Genomic DNA, 21,098 nt, shown 5'->3' with positions numbered 1-21,098 from the left:
AGAATGTCCTAAATTGGTTAAACCAGCAGACAACAAAGGCAAGCCAGCTGACGGAGCTACCAAGAAGAATGCAAGAGCCTTTCAATTGACTACTCAGGAAGCCGAACTAATTCCTGACGTCATAGCTGGTACGTTTTTCGTTCACGACGTCTATGCAAAAGTACTATTCGACTCTGGTGCAAACCAAAGTTTTATCAATACTTCATTTTGCCAAGCTCTTAATTTACCCTTAACCACCCTTAGGCAGATTTTTACAGTCGAAACGGCAGATGGGAATTCTGTTAACATAAATAAGGTTTTGCAAGAAGGAAAAATAGAACTTTTAGGTCATAAGTTCTCTGCAAACCTGTTACCTATGAAATTAGCCGGATTCGATGTAGTGTTAGGAATGGATTGGTTAGTAACCAACTGTAACATCCCGAAAAATATAAAACTTTATAATAATATAAAGTTTAAATAAATGAGGAATTTCCCTCTAGAAATTTTTAACTTAGTTAACTAACAAGCCCAAGATTAAGTTACATTAGGGTTAAAACAAACAAAAGCTATGTTAACAAGTTAAGGGGCCAATATTGTCAAAAATGGAATTTAATTTACTAAGTTAGTAAATTAAAAATAAAAATAACCCAAACACCCCCAAAAGCTACACTCTGGTCGACCAGAGAAACCCCAGGGGCGACACCCACCATTCCAAACCCTAGTTCACAAGAAATCCTGCAAATTGAAGGCCTTAATCAGTTAGAAATCGAAATCCAAGCATAGAATCGTGATCACCTTGTCGAAGGGATCCTAAGGTATGTTGAATTAGGTCATTTTCATTCGATTCAAAGTTCATATATGTGATCAAAATCGAATGTAGAGCTTGATTATGTGTAGTAAACATGAAATTGGATGTAATGTAAGGTTTAGGGACAAACCCTAGATGATTTCTTGTCAAATTCTTGCATGATAATTGTATAAGATCAAAATCACCATAGTGGGTGATTAGCATGTTAGTAAAACTTGATGAACACTAGGATTAAAACTCTTGTTCTAGTGTAAACTGAAATTATGAGGATAACTCTAAATTGTTAATGTTAACATATAGACATGTAGTCAAATTGAAGTTAATTTTGGTGATAAACTCGAGTCACGAACTTGGTTTAGATCATACAAAAATCTGACCCGTTAGGTGTTTGATAAAATGCCTAAAAGAGGGTAAAATGCTAAAAGTCGGGCAAAACGCAGATTTGAATACATTAAGAAATAATGCGTTAAAGCTTACGAAAGGGGTTCTAATTTTTGTTATAAATTGAACTCTTTAGGCAAGGAATCCGGAACGTCAAGTGGACACGCCGGAAGTGATACCCGCGGAAAAGGTGTGCTTTAAAGGTACGTGACTTTAGTCTCGTTGCATTACGTAATAACGTTTAGTTTTAAATGTATAAATGATGTCGAATTGTAATTGATGCGTTGATGTATCGTTAAGTGGCGAAGTTCACTAGATCATCAAACGGGTCAAAATAAACATTAGGACTTTGGTTTGGTATGATAATAAAGTGATGGTTTTCACTAGATAGTCAAACGGGTCAAAATGTTACGTGAAAACGAATCACATGAGTAGAGACTTGAAAGTCTCATAATTTGCAAGATGATAGATGGTAACGCATCAACAAATGTGGTCATGATATTCAAAGTCTACGAACCCGGTATAACGGGTCAAAACAATAGAAGTTGATAGAAGGTCTCGTTTGAAACGGGATGCTTGAATTCCGAGAAAACAAGTGCTTAGTTCGGAGAATACACGAAGCCATGGTATGGCACGTATACTCCAAGGTCATAAGCCCGAGAAGTTGGGTAACTAAGTCTAATGGGTCCTAGGGATGGAATTATGGAACCATGTTCCTTGTTAATGGGTTGTAGAAATTGAAACCAAGAATTATGGTATCTCGGTTTTTCGTGATGTATAAACTATTTGGTTGCTTCCGCAATCTTATTACAGACTCATAGGCGAAAGAATTGACGAAATCGGATTAACGCGTAAGTTACGGTGGACATCAAAAGCCTACGGTGTGAACCTTCTGATTTACGGTAGAAACATAAACATTCCAGGTTCACCGTAACTTACGGTGACACCGTAAGTTACGGTGGAACCCAGGAAAAACAAAAATTTTTATTATGTATTGTTTGATGCTCGAGTTATTAAATTTCGTTTATACATATGGCATTATTGTCAAAACTAATATTTTAGTGTTTGACCTTAGGTATGGATGAGTTCCCTCGGATGATAATCAAGCATGCTTGGCAAGAACCGAACACGTGTTTTGAAGCTTCCGCACTAAATATAACTATGTCTAGAACTCTATTATGTTGCAAATACTTTTGTTAAACATGTCTTAAATCCCTTAAACTAGTGGCTGTTTACTAGCAAGGGATAACTTTTAACTTGTTAAGTTCTTTTGTACAATGCTTTGGTATTACAACAAGTATGTATGGCTCTCAAAGAAAACGAAGTACTTTTGTAAACTTTATTTGTACCTTAATCAATATAATTATTAGTTATATTCCGTTCAAATATTAAGGGTGTTACAAGTTGGTAATCAGAGCTTAAGGTTGTCAACAAAAGTGTTCGGTTCAAGCTTGATCGATCGTCCGGTAAGAATTAACTTATTATGTTAACAAATCATGTCTTATATATGAATGAGAAGGAAATTAAAGTGCATGGGAAGAGTGTGTTAACACACTTAAACCCGGGAAGTGCTCCAAACTTAAACGGTTAAAGCAAGTTGAGAACTTGACTAAACCAAAACAAAAGAAGCAATGTTATAAACGAAATGTTTAACGTTAAATGTAAACATTTCAGTTTCAAAGATGACGGATAAGGGAAATGACGAAGCGGTGCCAAGAGTCACCGAACAAATGAGAGAAGTGATTGCTGAAGAGGTAGGAAAAGCAATCGAGAACAGCTTGTCGGGTTTCATCGATAAAATCCAAAACACGGTGTTATCAGTGGTGGATGAAAGAATAAAGAAATTGGAGGATAATGCAAATTTAACTAAGGAAAAGTTGGGAGAGCGTAAGGGTTGCTCGTACAAGGAATTTATGGCATGTAAACCACCACTCTATCACGGAGAAGTGGATCCGATAGTGTGCCAAAGATGGTTGAGTGATCTTGAAGGGGTGTTCGAGAGAACCCATTGTGATACAAGTGACTTCGTAGCCTATGGCATGGGTCAACTGAGGGGCCAAGCAAAAGACTGGTGGGATAATAAGAAAAAGGAAATTGGTAGCGAAGAAGCGAAGGCGATGACATGGGACGAGTTTAAGGTACCCTTCTTTAAACATCACAGTCCCAAAGCGGTCATCAATCGAATCAAAGAAGAATTTATCCAGCTTAGGCAGAAGGGCGAATCCATTGATAAGATCACGGGAACCTTTCTTGACAAATTAAGGTTTTGTGATGAATTGGTGACGACCGAAGAACAGAAGGTGTATTATTATTATAATATGCTAAGCGTAGAGTATCGGGAGTTTATGACTCCCTTAAAATACGAAACCCTCACCGAAATCATCAACGCCGCTCGGGAAAGAGAGATAGAGTTGAAGAAACAAATAGAGAGGGGTGAAAGAAGGACGCAAGTGGTTAATCCAAGTCCTACGAAAAAGGCACGCGTAAATGACTCATCAAAGAAACAAGAAGGAAAAAGTAGCTCGCCAAGCTGTAAAGTGTGCGGAAAGGGACACAAGGGTGAGTGTCGATTTAAGGACAAGCCATGTCCTATTTGTGGGAAGACAGGGCACACGGCTGCATTGTGCCCGGGGAAGGTGTCGGTATGCTACAAATGTTATCAGCCGGGTCACAAGAAATCCGAGTGCCCGGAATTGTCCGGAAAGAGGTAAGACAAGAGTGCGCACACCGAAGCGCCAAAAGCAAAAGCTAGATCTTTCCAGTTAACGGCAGTGGAGGCGAAAACGGAACCCGACGTGGTCTCAGGTATATTTGACATAAATTCAATCCCTGCACATGTGTTATTTGATACGGGTGCGAATAAGTCCTTTATTTCACATGGGCTTATTCGACATCCTTCCTTTGTACTAACAAAATTACCTATGCCATTAGAGGTAGAAATAGGTAACAACAAAAACTTCCTTGTATGTGATATATGTCGAGGATGTAAGATAAGCATAGATGATGAGGAATACCCGAGATTTAATTCCTATGTCCATGGGAGAGTTCCAAGTAGTGGTCGGAATGGATTGGCTATCCCGACATAATGCGAAAGTCATGTGTTTCCGCAAGGAGATAAAACTAACATCTCCAAGTGGGAAATCGATTATCATACGTGGCGAGAAAGAAGGAAAACCTGTTATGTGCTCGATGATAAAAGCTTACAAGCTCATGAAGCACGGATGTAGAGCATTCATGATATACGCGAATGAACCAAACAAAGGGTCGCTAAAGATTGAAGACGTGCCGGTAGTACGCGAATACGCCGATGTGTTCCCGGAAGACCTACCGGGAATACCGCCGGAACGGGAGGTAGAGTTCGGGATCGAGTTGATTCCGGGCGCGAAACCCGTGGCCAAGGCGCCGTATCGGCTTGCACCCTCAGAATTGCAAGAGTTAATGTCTCAAATTCAAGATCTCCTCGACAAAGGCTTTATTCGCCCAAGTGTGTCACCCTGGGGCGCACCGGTGTTGTTTGTTAAGAAAAAGGATGGGAGTATGCGTATGTGCATCGATTACCGCGAGTTGAACAAACTCACGGTGAAAAATCGATATCCACTTCCAAGAATTGACGACTTATTCGATCAATTGCAAGGTGCTAAATGGTTCTCCAAGATCGACCTTAGATCGGGGTACCACCAGTTGAGAGTCAAGGAGGAAGATATACCGAAGACGGCTTTCCGTACGCGGTACGGACATTACGAATTCCTGGTGATGTCCTTTGGGTTAACAAATGCGCCCGCAGCCTTCATGGACCTCATGAACCGGGTCTGCAAGTCTATGTTAGATAAGTCGGTAATAGTGTTTATTGACGACATTTTAATATACTCAAAGGACGAAGCGGAACACGCAAGACATTTGTACGAAGTCTTGGAGACGCTCAGAAAAGAAAAGTTGTATGCAAAATTTTCAAAATGTGCCTTCGGGTTGCGAGAGATACAATTTCTCGGGCACGTCATTAATGCAAACGGGGTGTTGGTAGACCCGTCAAAAATAGAAGCCGTGGCGAAATGGAATCCACCGAAGAATCCTACGGAAATCAGAAGCTTTTTGGGGCTTGCGGGTTATTACCGGAGGTTCATACAAGATTTCTCCAAAATTGCCATACCACTGACCAAATTAACCCGCAAGGAGGAGAAGTTAATGTGGGGCGAGGACCAAGAAAAGGCGTTTCAAACGCTTAAGGAAAAATTGACGCAAGCACCGGTATTGTCATTACCGGATGGAACAGATGATATGATAGTTTACTCGGATGCCTCGCATTCGGGGCTTGGTTGCGTTCTGATGCAACGAGGCAAGGTTATAGCCTATGCCTCAAGGCAGCTGAAAACTCATGAAAAGAGATATCCTACTCATGACCTCGAGTTAGCGACAGTGGTGTTCGCCTTGAAAATATGGAGGCATTATCTGTACGGGGTAAAGTTCACTATTTTTACCGACCACAAAAGCTTAAAGTATTTCTTCGATCAGAAGGAATTAAATATGAGGCAAAGACGGTGGTTGGAGACTGTCAAGGACTTTGATTGTGATATACATTACCATCCCGGGAAGGCTAATGTAGTAGCGGACACGTTAAGCCGAAAGACAGATTATGCGCCTATTCGAGTCCGATCGATGCAACTAATTGTGACATCGGGATTGCTCGACCAAATTCGGAAATCTCAAGGTGAAGCAACAAAAGAAGAGAATGTGAAAAAGGAAAGAATAGTAGGGCAGTTAAAAGACTTGGAGGACGGCAATCAAGGATTAAAAACTCGATTTGGGAGAATTTGGGTCCCAAATACATGTGGAGCCAAAGCACTTTTACTTGACGAGGCCCATAAATCTCGTTATTCGATACATCCGGGGGCGACCAAGATGTGTAATGATTTAAAACAAAATTATTGGTGGCCCGGAATGAAAAGAGATATCGTGAAGTATGTGGAGAAGTGTCTGACTTGTTTACAAGTCAAAGCAGAGCATCAAAAACCATACGGTAAGCTGCAACCATTAGACATTCCAGTTTGGAAGTGGGAACAAATTACGATGGACCTGCTGACCAAACTGCCCAAAACTAGCCGTGGTTTTGACGCCATATGGGTAGTTGTGGATTGTCACACCCCGATTTCCACGTGTATCACTGGTGGGCTCGGTGGGGGATTACCGTGACGTAGTTGGCAACAATATAGTCAAACCACACAATTATATGAATGCACAGCGGAAGCATAAAGATAAATATAATTCAACCTTTTGAATGTAATATCAAATGTATTACAGAAGTCGAATTGTATCCACAGGGGATCATAAATAAAATAAAGTATTGTTCAATCAGGTACGGCATCAAGTTTGCGAGACTATTCGTGATGCTAGGAAGCTATTACCAGCCAAATTTCGCGTAGTACCTGCACTTAATCTTTTGGGGAAAATACGTCAGTTTACACTGGTAAATACGTTCAACTGACACATTTGAAAATGTTTATTAAAATTGATTTGAATGCACAAGGCACAAACTCTTTTATAACTTGGGAAAATTATTAAAATCTTGTGAACGAATTACATGTCCTTTTATGCGTTCAGTAGCCCGGATCCTGTCCGGGTTAAAGATTAATAGACACACCACATTTGCGTAAAACCGTAGTGTAAAAACCAACGGCTACGTCTTTTAATAATAATAATGTCGACATAATATACCGGGTGTACGCCTACACCGGGATGTCGAGGTCGTGGCCATTTCGTAAAATGATGCCAAGGATATCCGGGACAACGGTCATTAACCCCCCAAAGGCTTTTAAGTAACAAGACTGTTTAAATGATCCGATCACATTATTCAATTAACCACCTAAGCGATGGAAGATATGATGCTCAATCAAGCGGTATTAATATACCGTATCCCAAGCCCGTATAAGGGAAAATAAGTTAAAGTATTTACCTTTGCAAGTATATTCCTTAATGGATTACGTCACAGATAGCTTTTACTGGGGCTCCTATTCTGGAACGAAGGTTTTAATTAACCTATTAGAATCCTAACGGGTCTTTATATTGGCCGTAGCCTAGACCGGTTGGTTCCGAAATATAAATATGGTTTAATCGCGCGAAAAGGCGAAAACCGAGAATGGAGTGTGATTCTGACCCAACAAGTTCAGAGACTTGTTTTATATGGGTTTAAGGTTCACACTCTGGATTTCGGGGTCAAAATAATATGGTTTGACCCATATCGGCTAATTTATGAAAACTAGTTTCATAAGCCGGATCGTGCGCGCAATAGGCGCAACGGGTAGCCGTAGGAGTCCTACGCTTGTTTCCTAAGTTAATATGCCTTAAAGAGGTTGTGGTATCAGTAGGATACCTTCCGTGGTGCTCGTAATGAGTTTAAGTTAATATTACGCCCCGTAGGGGTTTTTCGGTCCTTTTAAAGACTTTTAAAGAGCTTTTCGAGTTCTACAGGAAATCTGAGTTTCCCGAACAGTTTATAAAGTCTAAAATACTTTATTTATTATTTAAAATCAGTAGCAACTGGAATCGGGTCAAAAGACCTTGTAGAACTCAAGTTTTGGCCGAAAAGGGCATATTCAGTATTTACCGAACCGTAGCCATAACCGCAGGTTATGAGCAAGGTAAAAATTATTAAAAATCTTTAAAATTCCAAAAATATCATTTTACAACAGTGGGTAAAAGTTTTGGTGTCGAAATCTTGGTTTAGATAGGCGTTATGCTAATTGCGCCGTTTATTACAAAAGTTTACTTTAATTGCGCTATTTAGCATAACTCCCATTCTAGACCTCGGATTGACATGGAACTTTAAGGACATGCTTATAATTTAGTAAGCATGGTTATGGTCCGTTCACGTGTCCGAAATACTCGTTTTATTTTAAAAAGGGCGTTACGGTCAACTTTTAGGCGATTAACGGAAATGCGTAAAAGACTCGGACAAACAATGAACCGGTCACAGAGGGTTATACCATCATGTAACCTGGTCCTAAGAGAGTCCTAAGGCATATCTATACCTCACTAAAACGGGTCAGAACTGAAGTCAATGCAAAAGTCAAACTTTTGCGACATTCGGCTCCGAACCGGGTCAATATAGCAAATGGTCGATTCAAACGAGCGTAGACAAGTTTATATACTTAATATCATGTTTTATAAGTGTCAAAACAGGTTTCATATCATCTGCATTACGATTTATACAAGAATCGCTAATATAGCTTTCTGTTGACTTTTTGTGTGCACGTTTGACTCGACATTTGACATAGTTAGAGTGGTGATCAGGGGAAACCCTTTTAGAGGTTTATTACCCACATAAATACCAACTCATAACTACTTTTGATCCGTCATAAGACTGAGCCATTACGGATTTATTTTGAAGTCAAACCGTAGTTACGACGGTTTGGTTTTTAGCTACATTACTAAGTAAAATTGAATCACAAAGGATCTAAACGACTTACAGAAGCTTAGGCTTGCTTAGAGAACAAAGAAGAACACTTGAGAGCTTGAGAAATGAGCAGAAGGTGTGTTTTGAAGTGTGATTTAGTTGTGAACCAAGCATGCTTATTTATAGTGCATGAAAGGCCTCTAGATCATCACACATCAGTCTACAAGTGAGTATGGATGATGGGCAGGTGGCCCTTGATGCTAGGAGGCAAGTAGAGGGCACCCATGCTTCACTTATTGCTCATTTGGTCGTTCACTAGCTCAAAAGGCAAGTCTGTCCAAACATTCTGCATCTGGGCGTCCCACGCGGCCCGCATGGGAGAACCATGCATCTAGTACGCGGGCCGCCTGAGTTCAATATCAGACGCGTACAATTTAGGAGGCTCGCGGCCCGCCTCAACTTAACCAAGAATGTAATGCGGCCCGCGAGAGGGTTGTTTTTCAAAGATTTTAAATCTTTTGTAATGATTATCAGAATTTGGTAATTAATAACGAAATCTTTCGTAATTATTAACCTGACCTTTCGGGTTTGAAGGGGTAACTTTGCGGTTTGGCCCTCGATTATTTACAACTAAGGGCCTCATGTTAATTACCCGCATTGTTAAGTCCCCGGTTAGTTTATTAATTATTCTGAAAGCCTTAACTTTCATTGTTGACGCTTTTAACCCTTCTTATACGAATTTGACCACAACTTTCTTGTTTTAAAACGGAACTTCGCGGAATTTATACAGTATATTCTAGTGAGTGTATTATACTGTTACAAGCCTCGGGATCGTTAAAGGGTCACTCAGAGGTATAATTAAACATGTTGACACAGTTAACCCCTGTAGCTTGTAATCTCTCACTTTCTTCCGCGTTTCGCTTCCGTACGATCCATGATTTATTCGTTTGAAGGTACGAGCATCATTTAGGGTTACTATACAGTATATTTACCCTTTTTTGACATTTATAACCCTCGAATTTATATACTTTCAAGGTTTGTTGATATTAGTCTTTTATTTAATATTAATGCCACGTGTAATCAAATGACACGTGTTAACACATTATTGGACACAAAAATTCGAGGTGTTACATGGATCGATTGACAAAAATTGCACATTTCATTCCGATTCGTGAGACTTATACATCAGAGAAGATGTCAGAAGTGTATACCAATGAGATTGTGGCGCGTCACGGAGTACCGATATCTATAGTGTCTGATAGAGATACCCGGTTTACTTCGGATTTTTGGCGTGGTTTCCAAGAGCAAATGGGAACCAAGTTGTTCATTAGCACTGCTTACCATCCCCAAACGGATGGGCAAAGTGAGAGAACAATACAAACGTTGGAAGATATGTTGCGTGCTTGCATTATCGACTTTGGGGGCAGTTGGGATGTCCATCTACCCTTAGTCGAATTCTCATATACCAACAGCTATCACGCGAGTATTAAAATGGCTCCGTACGAGATGTTATATGGTAGAAAGTGCCGAACCCCAGTTTGTTGGGGAGAAGTTGGTCCGCGGGGGTTAGCTCAGACTGATATAATCCGAGCTACAAATTGTAAGATCGACTTGATCCGCACTCACTTAAAAGCAGCTCAGGATCGACAAAAATCGTATGCGGATAAACGAATGAGGCCAATAGAATTTCAAGTGGGCGATAAGGTAATGTTGAAAGTATCGCCGTGGAAGGGGATAATTCGATTTAGAAAAAGAGGAAAGTTAAGCCCAAGATTTATTGGGCCATTCGAAATCGTGGAACGGGTTGGAAAGGTAGCATACCGTCTCGAGCTACCTGAGGAGTTGAGTGGAGTACACAGCACATTCCACGTGTCACATCTCCGTAAATGTTTAGCGGACGAAACTGCTCGTGTCCACTACAACGATATCGAGGTGGATAACAGCCTCAACTACGCGGTAAGGCCAATTGCAATTCTAGATCGTAAAATGAAGAGTTTGAGAAACAAAAGGATCAACCAAGTGAAGGTTAAATGGGAACACAGGAAGGGTGCGGATACTACATGGGAGTCCGAAGAAGAAATGCAACGGCTCTACCCTACGTTATTCGGTACGTAATTCGGTTTCGGGGACGAAACCCTCTTTAAAGGGGGTGGACTTGTAACATCCCGAAAAATATAAAACTTTATAATAATATAAAGTTTAAATAAATGAGGAATTTCCCTCTAGAAATTTTTAACTTAGTTAACTAACAAGCCCAAGATTAAGTTACATTGGGGTTAAAACAAACAAAAGCTATGTTAACAAGTTAAGGGGCCAATATTGTCAAAAATGGAATTTAATTTACTAAGTTAGTAAATTAAAAATAAAAATAACCCAAACACCCCCAAAAGCTACACTCTGGTTGACCTGAGAAACCCCAGGGGCGACACCCACCATTCCAAACCCTAGTTCACAAGAAATCCTGCAAATTGAAGGCCTTAATCAGTTAGAAATCGAAATCCGAGCATAGAATCGTGATCACCTTGTCGAAGGGATCCTAAGGTATGTTGAATTAGGTCATTTTCATTCGATTCAAAGTTCATATATGTGATCAAAATCGAATGTAGAGCTTGATTATGTGTAGTAAACATGAAATTGGATGTAATGTAATGTTTAGGGACAAACCCTAGATGATTTCTTGTCAAATTCTTGCATGATAATTGTATAAGATCAAAATCACCATAGTGGGTGATTAGCATGTTAGTAAAACTTGATGAACACTAGGATTAAAACTCTTGTTCTAGTGTAAACTGAAATTATGAGGAAAACTCTAAATTGTTAATGTTAACATATAGACATGTAGTCAAATTGAAGTTAATTTTGGTGATAAACTCGAGTCATGAACTTGGTTTAGATCATACAAAAATCTGACCCGTTAGGTGTTTGATAAAATGCCTAAAAGAGGGTAAAATGCTAAAAGTCGGGCAAAACGCAGATTTGAATACATTAAGAAATAATGCGTTAAAGCTTACGAAAGGGGTTCTAATTTTTGTTATAAATTGAACTCTTTAGGCAAGGAATCCGGGACGTCAAGTGGACACGCCGGAAGTGATACCCGCGGAAAAGGTGTGCTTTAAAGGTACGTGACTTTAGTCTCGTTGCATTACGTAATAACGTTTAGTTTTAAATGTATAAATGATGTCGAATTGTAATTGATGCGTTGATGTATCGTTAAGTGGCGAAGTTCACTAGATCATCAAACGGGTCAAAATAAACATTAGGACTTTGGTTTGGTATGATAATAAAGTGATGGTTTTCACTAGATAGTCAAACGGGTCAAAATGTTGCGTGAAAACGAATCACATGAGTAGAGACTTGAAAGTCTCATAATTTGCAAGATGATAGATGGTAACGCATCAACAAATGTGGTCATGACATTCAAAGTCTACGAACCCGGTATAACGGGTCAAAACAATAGAAGTTGATAGAAGGTCTCGTTTGAAACGGGATGCTTGAATTCCGAGAAAACAAGTGCTTAGTTCGGAGAATACTCCGAACCATGTTCCTTGTTAATGGGTTGTAGAAGCCCGGGAAGTTGGGTAACTAAGTCTAAGCCCGGGAAGTTGGGTAACTAAGTCTAATGGGTCCTAGGGATGGAATTTTGGAACCATGTTCCTTGTTAATGGGTCCTAGGGATGGAATTTTGGAACCATGTTCCTTGTTAATGGGTTGTAGAAATTGAAACCAAGAAATTATGAGCCGAACGCTAGTATCTCGGTTTTTCGTGATGTATAAACTATTTGGTTGGGTCCGAATCTTATTACAGACTCATAGGCGAAAGAATCGACGAAATCGGGTTAACGAGTAAAAAGTTATAAACCTTTAAAGTTGAAAATGGTTAAGAGGCAAGAATGCAGAACCCACCGTAACTTACGGTGACACCGTAAGTTACGGTGGACATCAAAAGCCTACGGTGTGAACCTTCTGATTTACGGTAGAAACATAAACATTCCAGGTTCACCGTAACTTACGGTGACACCGTAAGTTACGGTGGAACCCAGGAAAAACAAAAAATTTTATTATGTTTTGTTTGATGCTCGAGTTATTAAATTTCGTTTATACATATGGCATTATTGTCAAAACTAATATTTTAGTGTTTGACCTTAGGTATGGATGAGTTCCCTCGGATGATAATCAAGCATGCTTGGCAAGAACCGAACACGTGTTTTGAAGCTTCCGCACTAAATATAACTATGTCTAGAACTCTATTATGTTGCAAATACTTTTGTTAAACATGTCTTAAATCCCTTAAACTAGTGGTTGTTTACTAGCAAGGGATAACTTTTAACTTGTTAAGTTCTTTTGTACAATGCTTTGGTATTACAACAAGTATGTATGGCTCTCAAAGAAAACGAAGTACTTTTGTAAACTTTATTTGTACCTTAATCAATATAATTATTAGTTATATTCCGTTCAAATATTAAGGGTGTTACACCAACCATGCTTGAATCCTTTGTGATAAGAATTCCATAGTAATTTGTACCCCCTGTAGGATCGTATTCTGACCCGAACGAGTCGTTCAGAGGCTTTCTCCTTGGTTTCAGGTGCGGAATTACAAGAAACTAAGGTAGAAACAGCAGGCAAATCACTTTAACTACTTGTTTTACTAATATCAGACGTTTACAGCTCAAATCTCGCACCGGCAAAGCTTCGGCACGATTTCTTACACAATGTTCCAACTGTTACAAACTGTTCAGATCGCTAATGGGGTATATATAGGCTTCTGGGACCGCTTATTGGACAGGCCCAATAAGCGGCCCATACATGTCATTGGAGCGGTTCATGCAATCATGTCCAATGAGCGGTCCAAGTTGTTTTGCCGTTCGAGCGGTTCAGTCCACTAACCATTCGAGCGGTTCAGCCCATTAATGACCTAAAAAGCGATCCAATTATATACAACCTATACAATCACTATTTCTCATATTTACAATCATTTAACAACCATTCCTATTCTGAGACTCTAGGACTTGAACGAAGATGTAGTCGACAGACAACTGCACCAACAGACTCCCCCTTGAATGTTGACGGAATCTTCAGTGAGAGTCTTCAACAAGACATTCTTGGACATAGTTCGGTCTTCTTCAAGAATTCTGCCTGGATCTATCTTTCTTTGGCTATAACCTTCATCAGACTCCCCCTAACACCCTGCTAGGATAGTCGTCTGGGATTTTGTTACCACCATCGAAATTATCTCCTGGCTTCTCTCTGTTCAGTTCATCATCTCTGGTTCTGATATGTCTCCTGGCTATCTGTAGCAACAGGATCAGAAACCTGCAAAACTCAACCATACTTTCACAAAACAGAATAATTGTGATTCAATCTAATGAATCAACTTAATCATGTGATACTGTTTTCAATTAACCACAGATTCACAAATTTGAAACATTTCAATTTCTGATTCAATCTAATGAATCATTTTAAACATTTCAAACGACTTACCCAACCTGTCTGTTCATCAAGTTTAGCCTTTGAAATTTTGAAAATCAGCTCTTCACCATCAGTTGTCGAAAATCTTTTTGAATTTTCAAAATATGAAACATAAATGTAAAAACAGAAATTTAAATGCAAAACAAACATATTTTTGTGAGTTTGTGCAAGAGGATGATATCAGTTTTTGAGACATAACACAAGCACCGTTAAGCTTTTAATCGTTTTAAGTTCTAAACGATTCACGTAGATTGACGATATAATTGTCCTCTTAAATTTTCTTACAATTTTCAATCTATTCAGGATACTATTTAGGTATTTTATGAACTTAGTTCAATTCATGTGTCCCACCTCTTGAATATACTCCCGTATCCAGAATCCCAATATTCAGTCTTACAGGTATGAACACTACAATGATGTCTGTACATAAATTAGGGGAAAGATGCGAGAACTGAGGGATCTCAGGTCAGAACTTCCGTTCAGCAGAGAGATATCAGCTTCGACTTAGCAGTGTGTCCCCTTTAGAGGATCTTTTCAGCTACAACAGATGATTATCAATTTTATTGTCTAATCAACTGAGGGCTTTATGCTATATTTCAAGCATTTTGTGGAAAGTATTAGCCAAGGACTAGGTCAGAACTACCGTTCAGCAGAAGTCCCGGAATAATACCCCAGACATCATAGAGTATAAACACCTAGTATATCAGAATACGAGACCTTTCAAACGAGATTTCAGGGGTTACCTATATATCCAAGTAGTGTTCCCCACGAATTTCATAAGTTTGAAATTTTAGGTTTATATCCCGAATAAATCTACTAAATGTACAAAAACCTATCGTCACATCATCAGTGAGACCGTTTATCACATTTGGCATTACATTTCTTTAGCATGCTGTGATAGTCTAACTGATTTACTATCATTTCCTCTTGTTTCGCAACAACACTCATTTTTAAATTTTTAATGTTTTTGACATTTTCAAATTTTCTAATTTTTTTAAAAATTTTTCTCCCCCTAAAATCAAAATATGTTTCAATTTTGATTTTCTGGGAAAATTTGAAACAAACTGTACAAACTTGACAACCTGATGAGAATCACTTCAATTCTCTATCCACCTGGCATAAACAATCAGAACTCCCCCTCACAACAAACTATTTTCCCATTGTGATTTCAAAACACTTAAGTTTGTTTTAATCAAAATGGCTTTTCCGGAAAACTTAGTTTGTTTACCAAACAGTTTAGGTACGGGGTTACTTCATCATCTTGTTTTCTAAACAAAAGTAGGAAAATCCAAGTACAAGTTAATGTCCTTGATTTACCATATGCAGTCCAGAATCCTCTGTACCACTTGTAAAACATTCACAAACACAACCAAACCTCTTTACCGTTTGCATGATTGACGTTACCGAATAAAATTCAAGAAAGATGTCGATTCATGATCCACAATACCATCTTGGGATCTCCGGCAATTCCTGCAAAACCTTCAAACACAGATTTAAAAAGATGCCGATTCATGCTCCACTCTTACAAACCTGGGAGCTCCGGCAATTCCTGCAAAATCTTCAAACACAGATTTTAAAAAATGCCGATTCATGCTCCACTCTTACAAACCTGGGACCTCCGGCAAGTCAGGTTTTTTCTATTTGAAAAGTTTCACCCAAGCCTGACCAGCCTTGGGTGATTTTGAATTCTTGTTCAACAATGGTGGAAAATTTTTCTCATCCATTGTTAAACTAGAATTCTCGACCTTTACCTCAACACATGGCTCTTCTGGTTTTACCATACCAGAATCATTGCCTGAATGTGGCTTGTCTGACTTTAATGAGTCAGATTCATCGCCGACATGTGGCTCCTTTGTTTTCAAAGAAACAAATTCATCACCAGGAAGTGAAAACTTCACTTTCTTCTTTTTCTCCTCTTATGTCCTCAGATTTGCATCTGACGAATTCGGTTTTCTTGACTTTGCATCCGAGGGAGTTGATTCATCAGAACTTATATTCTTTCCAACGGATGAACCCCGAGGACAAAATTCATTTCAGTAATGAAGTTGGCTAGTTATTCAAGAAAACAAGAAGTAGTGTATATGATTTCCGTAGTCATTAACACTAAAAGTAAGAAACTTCAGGACATCCCTGTAGTCTCAGAATACCCAGAAGTCTTTCCAGAAGAATTACCTGGATTACCACCCGATAGAGAAGTAGAGTTTAGAATTCATCTAATTCCTGGTACTACACCAATAGCTAAGGCACCTTACCGATTAGCACCCACTGAAATGCTAGAACTGAAAAAGCAATTATATTAATTATTAAGCAAAGGATTTATACAACCAAGTTCCTCTCCATGGGGAGCTCCAGTGTTGTTTGTGAAAAAGAAAGACGGATCGATGCGGATGTGTATTGATTATAGGGAACTGAATAAGGTTACAATTAAGAATCGATACCCATTACCTAGGATTGATGACCTTTTTGATCAACTCCAGGGAGCTAGGTATTTTTCTAAGATAGACTTGCGCTCCGGATATCATCAGTTGAAAGTACAAGAGGAAGACATACCTAAAACTGCTTTCAGAACTAGGTATGGTCATTATGAGTTTACAGTCATGCCCTTCGGACTAACAAATGCTCCTGCAGCATTCATGGACATGATGAATCGGATTTGTAAACCATACTTAGATAAATTCATAATTGTCTTCACTGACGATATACTTATTTATTCCAAAAGTCGGGAAGAACATTGTGAGCACCTACATGCACTCTTAACTTTGTTAAGAAAGGAAAAGCTTTACGCCAAATTATCGAAGTGTGAATTCTGGCTGCAAGAAGTACAATTCTTAGGTCACATGGTGAATCACGAAGGAATTCACGTAGATCCTGCTAAAATAGAAGCAATCATCAAATGGAAGGTCCCGCAAACGGCTATGGAAATTAGAAGTTTTCTAGGCTTAGCTGGATACTATAGACGATTTATTCAGGATTTTTCTAAGATAGTTGTACCCTTGACTAAGCTAACCTGTAAAGCAATTAAGTTTGAATGGGGACCTAGACAAGAAGAAGCCTTTAAGATTTTAAAGCAAAGGTTGACAAATGCTCCAATTTTAGCCTTGCCAGAAGGAACTGAAGATTTTGAAGTATATTGTGATGCTTCAAAATTAGGATTTGGATGTGTGTTGATGCAACGCAAAAGGGTAATTGCATATGCCTCCAGGCAATTGAAGAAACACGAAGAAAATTATACGACTCATGATTTAGAATTAGGAGCCATAATTTTTGCCCTTAAGATTTGGAGACATTATCTGTATGGAAGTAAATTTACTGTTTATACAGATCATAAAGTCTAAGGTACATATTTGGGCAAAAAGAATTAAACATGAGGCAAAGAAGATGGATGGAAATACTAAGCGATTACGACTGTGATATTCAATATCACGAGGGAAAAGCAAACGTAGTTGCAGACGCCTTAAGTCGTAAGTATCATGAGAAGCAACGACGATTTCGTATGCTTATATTAAATCTACAATTAGATTTAATGGAACAATTGAAGAAAGTTCAGGAAACAGCAATCAAGGACGATGCTGAAGGAATGAAAGGTTATATAAAAGAACTAGAGCAAGGAAATGATGGAATTTGGAGATTCCACCAGAAAAGAATTTGGGTACCTAAGCAGGGAGATTTAAGGAATAAGATTCTAGAGGAAGCCCATAAATCTAGGTATACCATGCACCCAGGTAATAATAAGATGTACCAAGATTTAAGGAATAATTTTTGGTGGATAGGAATGAAAAAGGATATAGCTGAATATGTATCTAAGTGTCTTACTTGTTCACAAGTAAAAGCAGAACATCAGAAACCTTCAGGACTACTACAACAATTAGAAATGCCGGTATGGAAATGGGAACTCATAACAATGGATTTTGTTACTAAGTTACCTAAAACCAGAAAAGGTAATGATGCGATTTGGGTAATTGTGGATCGATTAACCAAATCAGCTTATTTTCTACCGATGAAGGAAACCTTTAGCATGGAAAGGTTAGCCCAATTGTACGTAGATGAAGTAGTATCCTTACACGGAGTCCCACTCTCCATTGTATCGGATAGGGATAGTCGTTTCACTTCCCACTTCTGGACTAGTTTCCAAGCAGCAATGGGAACCCGACTAAATTTAAGTACTGCATATCATCCTCAAACAGACGGACAAAGTGAAAGGACGATACAAACCTTGGAAGACATGCTCCGAGCATGTGTAATTGATTTCGGTGGTAATTGGGATAACCACTTACCCTTAATTGAATTCTCCTATAACAATAGTTATCACTCAAGTATCGAAGCTGCTCCATTCGAAGCACTGTATGGACGCAAGTGCAGAACTCCAGTTTGTTGGGCAGAAATAGGAGAAAGTCAATTATCAGGTCCTGAAATTGTACAAGAAACCACTGACAAGATAACTCAAATCAAAGAAAGACTAAAGACTGCTAGAGATCGCCAGAAAAGCTATGCAGACAATCGCCGCAAGCCGCTCGAGTTCCAAGTCGGAGACAAGGTACTTTTAAAAGTTTCTCCTTGGAAAGGAGTAGTACGATTCGGTAAGAAAGGAAAAATGAGTCCAAGGTACGTAGGACCTTTTCCGGTAATCCAACGAATAAGACCAGTTGCTTATCGTTTACAACTACCAGAAGAACTAGCTGGAGTACATGATGTGTTTCATGTATCCAATCTCAAGAAATGTCTATCAGACGAATCCCTGGTAGTACCTCTTCAAGATGTAGAGATAAACGAAAGGTTAAAATTTGTAGAAAAACCACTGCAAATAGAAGACAGGAAAGTCAAATTTCTCAAACACAAGCGACTAGTGCTGGTCAAGGTCAAGTGGGATTCAAAAAAAGGACCCGAATACACCTGGGAGCTGGAATCAGAGATGAAGCGCAAATATCCACACTTATTCCAATAAATCTCGAGGACGAGATTTTAAATAAGGTGGGGAGAATGTAAGGACTCTCAAAATTTCCTAAAAATACTCGTATTTATAAACCAGGACCCCTGAAACCCTAAACCACATTGAAAATAAGAAAAAAATAAAGTTTTTGAGTTTCAGGCGGGCCACGTAAAGAGTAAGCATAGCCTTACGCGGGCCGTGTTAACTAGGAGGTTATCAGAAAGCGTTTAAGGGTCTCAGACGGGCCGCATAAAAGACAATCCATGTCTTATGCGGGCCGCGTCAACTTGAGGTTGACCGGATAAGTATGCCGGGGCCACGTGTTGACCAGCTGGGGGACCTACGAATGACCAATCAAACCTACGCCTAGACTGGGCGGCTAGGCGGGCCGCGTAAATATCACATGGGGGTTTACGCGGGCCGCGTAAAACCTAAATTCAGCTATAAATAGCCTGTTGCATGCACAGTTCACTGGTGTCGATCATAATTATCAGTAAACGAATTCTCACCACTTTAAAGTCGAATTCTCAATTAGTATAGCGAAGCGCTGCCACGATACCGGGTATTAACTCGATCGCTATTACGATTCAACGCCCGATCGATTGAAACTATCCAATGAATGTTTAAGTGCTGCTCAAATTAGGGTTTATACTTTGTCATTCGTCGTGATTCCGACAGGATGTTTGAGTGCTGCCCGAACTCGGGCTATACTCTGTCATTCATTGTGAATCCGCTGGATGTTTAAGTATCGCACTTTGTCAATCGTTGTGAGGGTTTAATCTCGTGAATTGTCGTAAATGTTGTATTAGTTACTAACCCAGTTGTGTGCATTGTTATTTAAATTAGGTTAAACAAGGCTAATCAGTAGGCTTATACACTGCTCGTTAAATCTGGAATGTGAGTTATTCTCTTTTTATCAACTATTTTACAAAACTCCAAGTTATTTTCAAAGTTATAATTACAGGGATTAAGTCTTTGTATTCACCAAATTACAGCCGGTATGTGGGGTTTTGTATACATTACTTGATAATCTTCACCATTGGGGCAGCCAAGAGTGATATGACCATAGTCACAGACACCATTGGACAATGAGAGGGCCAATGGGTCGAGTGACAAAATACCATGGGTAGTTGGTTAATATTAGAAACATTGTAATTGCTCTTAATACTGTAAATTATAACAAATGTGTCGTTTCCAGTAACTGAATGATTCCCTCAGTATTTCCCCGCTTACAAAACGTTTTTCAAACATGTTTCAGGTGATCTGTTGTGATCCAAGAAAAGTGCAGTGAAGCACTACAAGCTTAGAAAAGTGGCTCAATGTAAATAAATAAAGAAACATGTTTTGTAAAATAAAGATTTCCCCGTGAAATCACCTTATTGTAAATTACAAGGTTTTATCCCTAAAATATGTAAACGGGCAGTTTTAATATTAAAAGATCCTGTATTAAAGACTTCCGTTGTCGCTTAAATCAAATACCACAGGATTTCCTGCCTCGCGGCTCTGGACCGGGTCAAACCGGGCCTAGGGCTGTGACATTTAGTCCCTCTAATTCATTCCTTTACACGTTTTAAGTCCATGACACGTGTCGATATAATATTGGACATGAATTTTCGAGATGTTACACCGTCCGACCGGACCACTGTCCGAACGGATTGCCGTCCGCACGATAGACTGTCCGATCGGATTACCATCCGAGCGAACTGCTATCCGACCCACTCACACCTTGTATCATTTTACGCGTCTCTTATCGTTATGCTATCATTCTGATCAGGCTAACCTTACTCTCTAAGCGCTCCCTTCAATCCATCAACCGCTGTGAGTATACTCGATCACTTTTTGCTTTACGCACTTTTCGGTGTTACATACGTTACTTATACAAAAACACATCGAACACACTACGCAATACTTTAAACGCTAACCGTTATCGCATGTTATACGTGACTTAATGAAGGCTTGTTTGTTATGTTTACATATGGAATGCTGTCTACCTTCCTTAGCAACGATAGTACTATAGTTTGGACTCAGCACCCGTTCACACGGGGGTTGTTAAGGACAATTATTTGCATGGATTACAGTGGTGATCCTGTATTACGAACTGCCTTGGGCAGTCAACCCGCAGTCAACCCGCAGTCATTGGTATCGATAGG

General features: G+C 39.3%; 2 protein-coding genes across 2 annotated transcripts; both read left to right on the top strand.

The window, feature by feature from the left end:
• Nucleotides 1-2,850: 2,850 nt before the first annotated feature.
• Nucleotides 2,851-3,879, top strand: LOC110923850. The gene has a single exon (XM_022167907.1). It carries the CDS (start codon nt 2,851-2,853, stop codon nt 3,877-3,879), a length of 1,029 nt encoding a protein of 342 aa, XP_022023599.1.
• A 6,167-nt stretch (nt 3,880-10,046) lies between these two features.
• LOC110923851 lies at nt 10,047-10,670 on the top strand. The gene has a single exon (XM_022167908.1). It carries the CDS (start codon nt 10,047-10,049, stop codon nt 10,668-10,670), a length of 624 nt encoding a protein of 207 aa, XP_022023600.1.
• Nucleotides 10,671-21,098: the final 10,428 nt, after the last annotated feature.

Source organism: Helianthus annuus, chromosome 17, assembly GCF_002127325.2.
Source record: "Helianthus annuus cultivar XRQ/B chromosome 17, HanXRQr2.0-SUNRISE, whole genome shotgun sequence".
Classification (NCBI taxonomy): Eukaryota; Viridiplantae; Streptophyta; class Magnoliopsida; order Asterales; family Asteraceae; genus Helianthus; species Helianthus annuus.
This window is presented reverse-complemented; position numbering and strand designations above follow the sequence as displayed.

What these genes read in the sequence shown, in the direction of transcription:
- LOC110923851 (XM_022167908.1), top strand. Translation starts at nt 10,047, where the DNA reads ATGGCTCCGTACGAGATGTTATATGGTAGAAAGTGCCGAACCCCAGTT.
- LOC110923850 (XM_022167907.1), top strand. Translation starts at nt 2,851, where the DNA reads ATGACGGATAAGGGAAATGACGAAGCGGTGCCAAGAGTCACCGAACAA.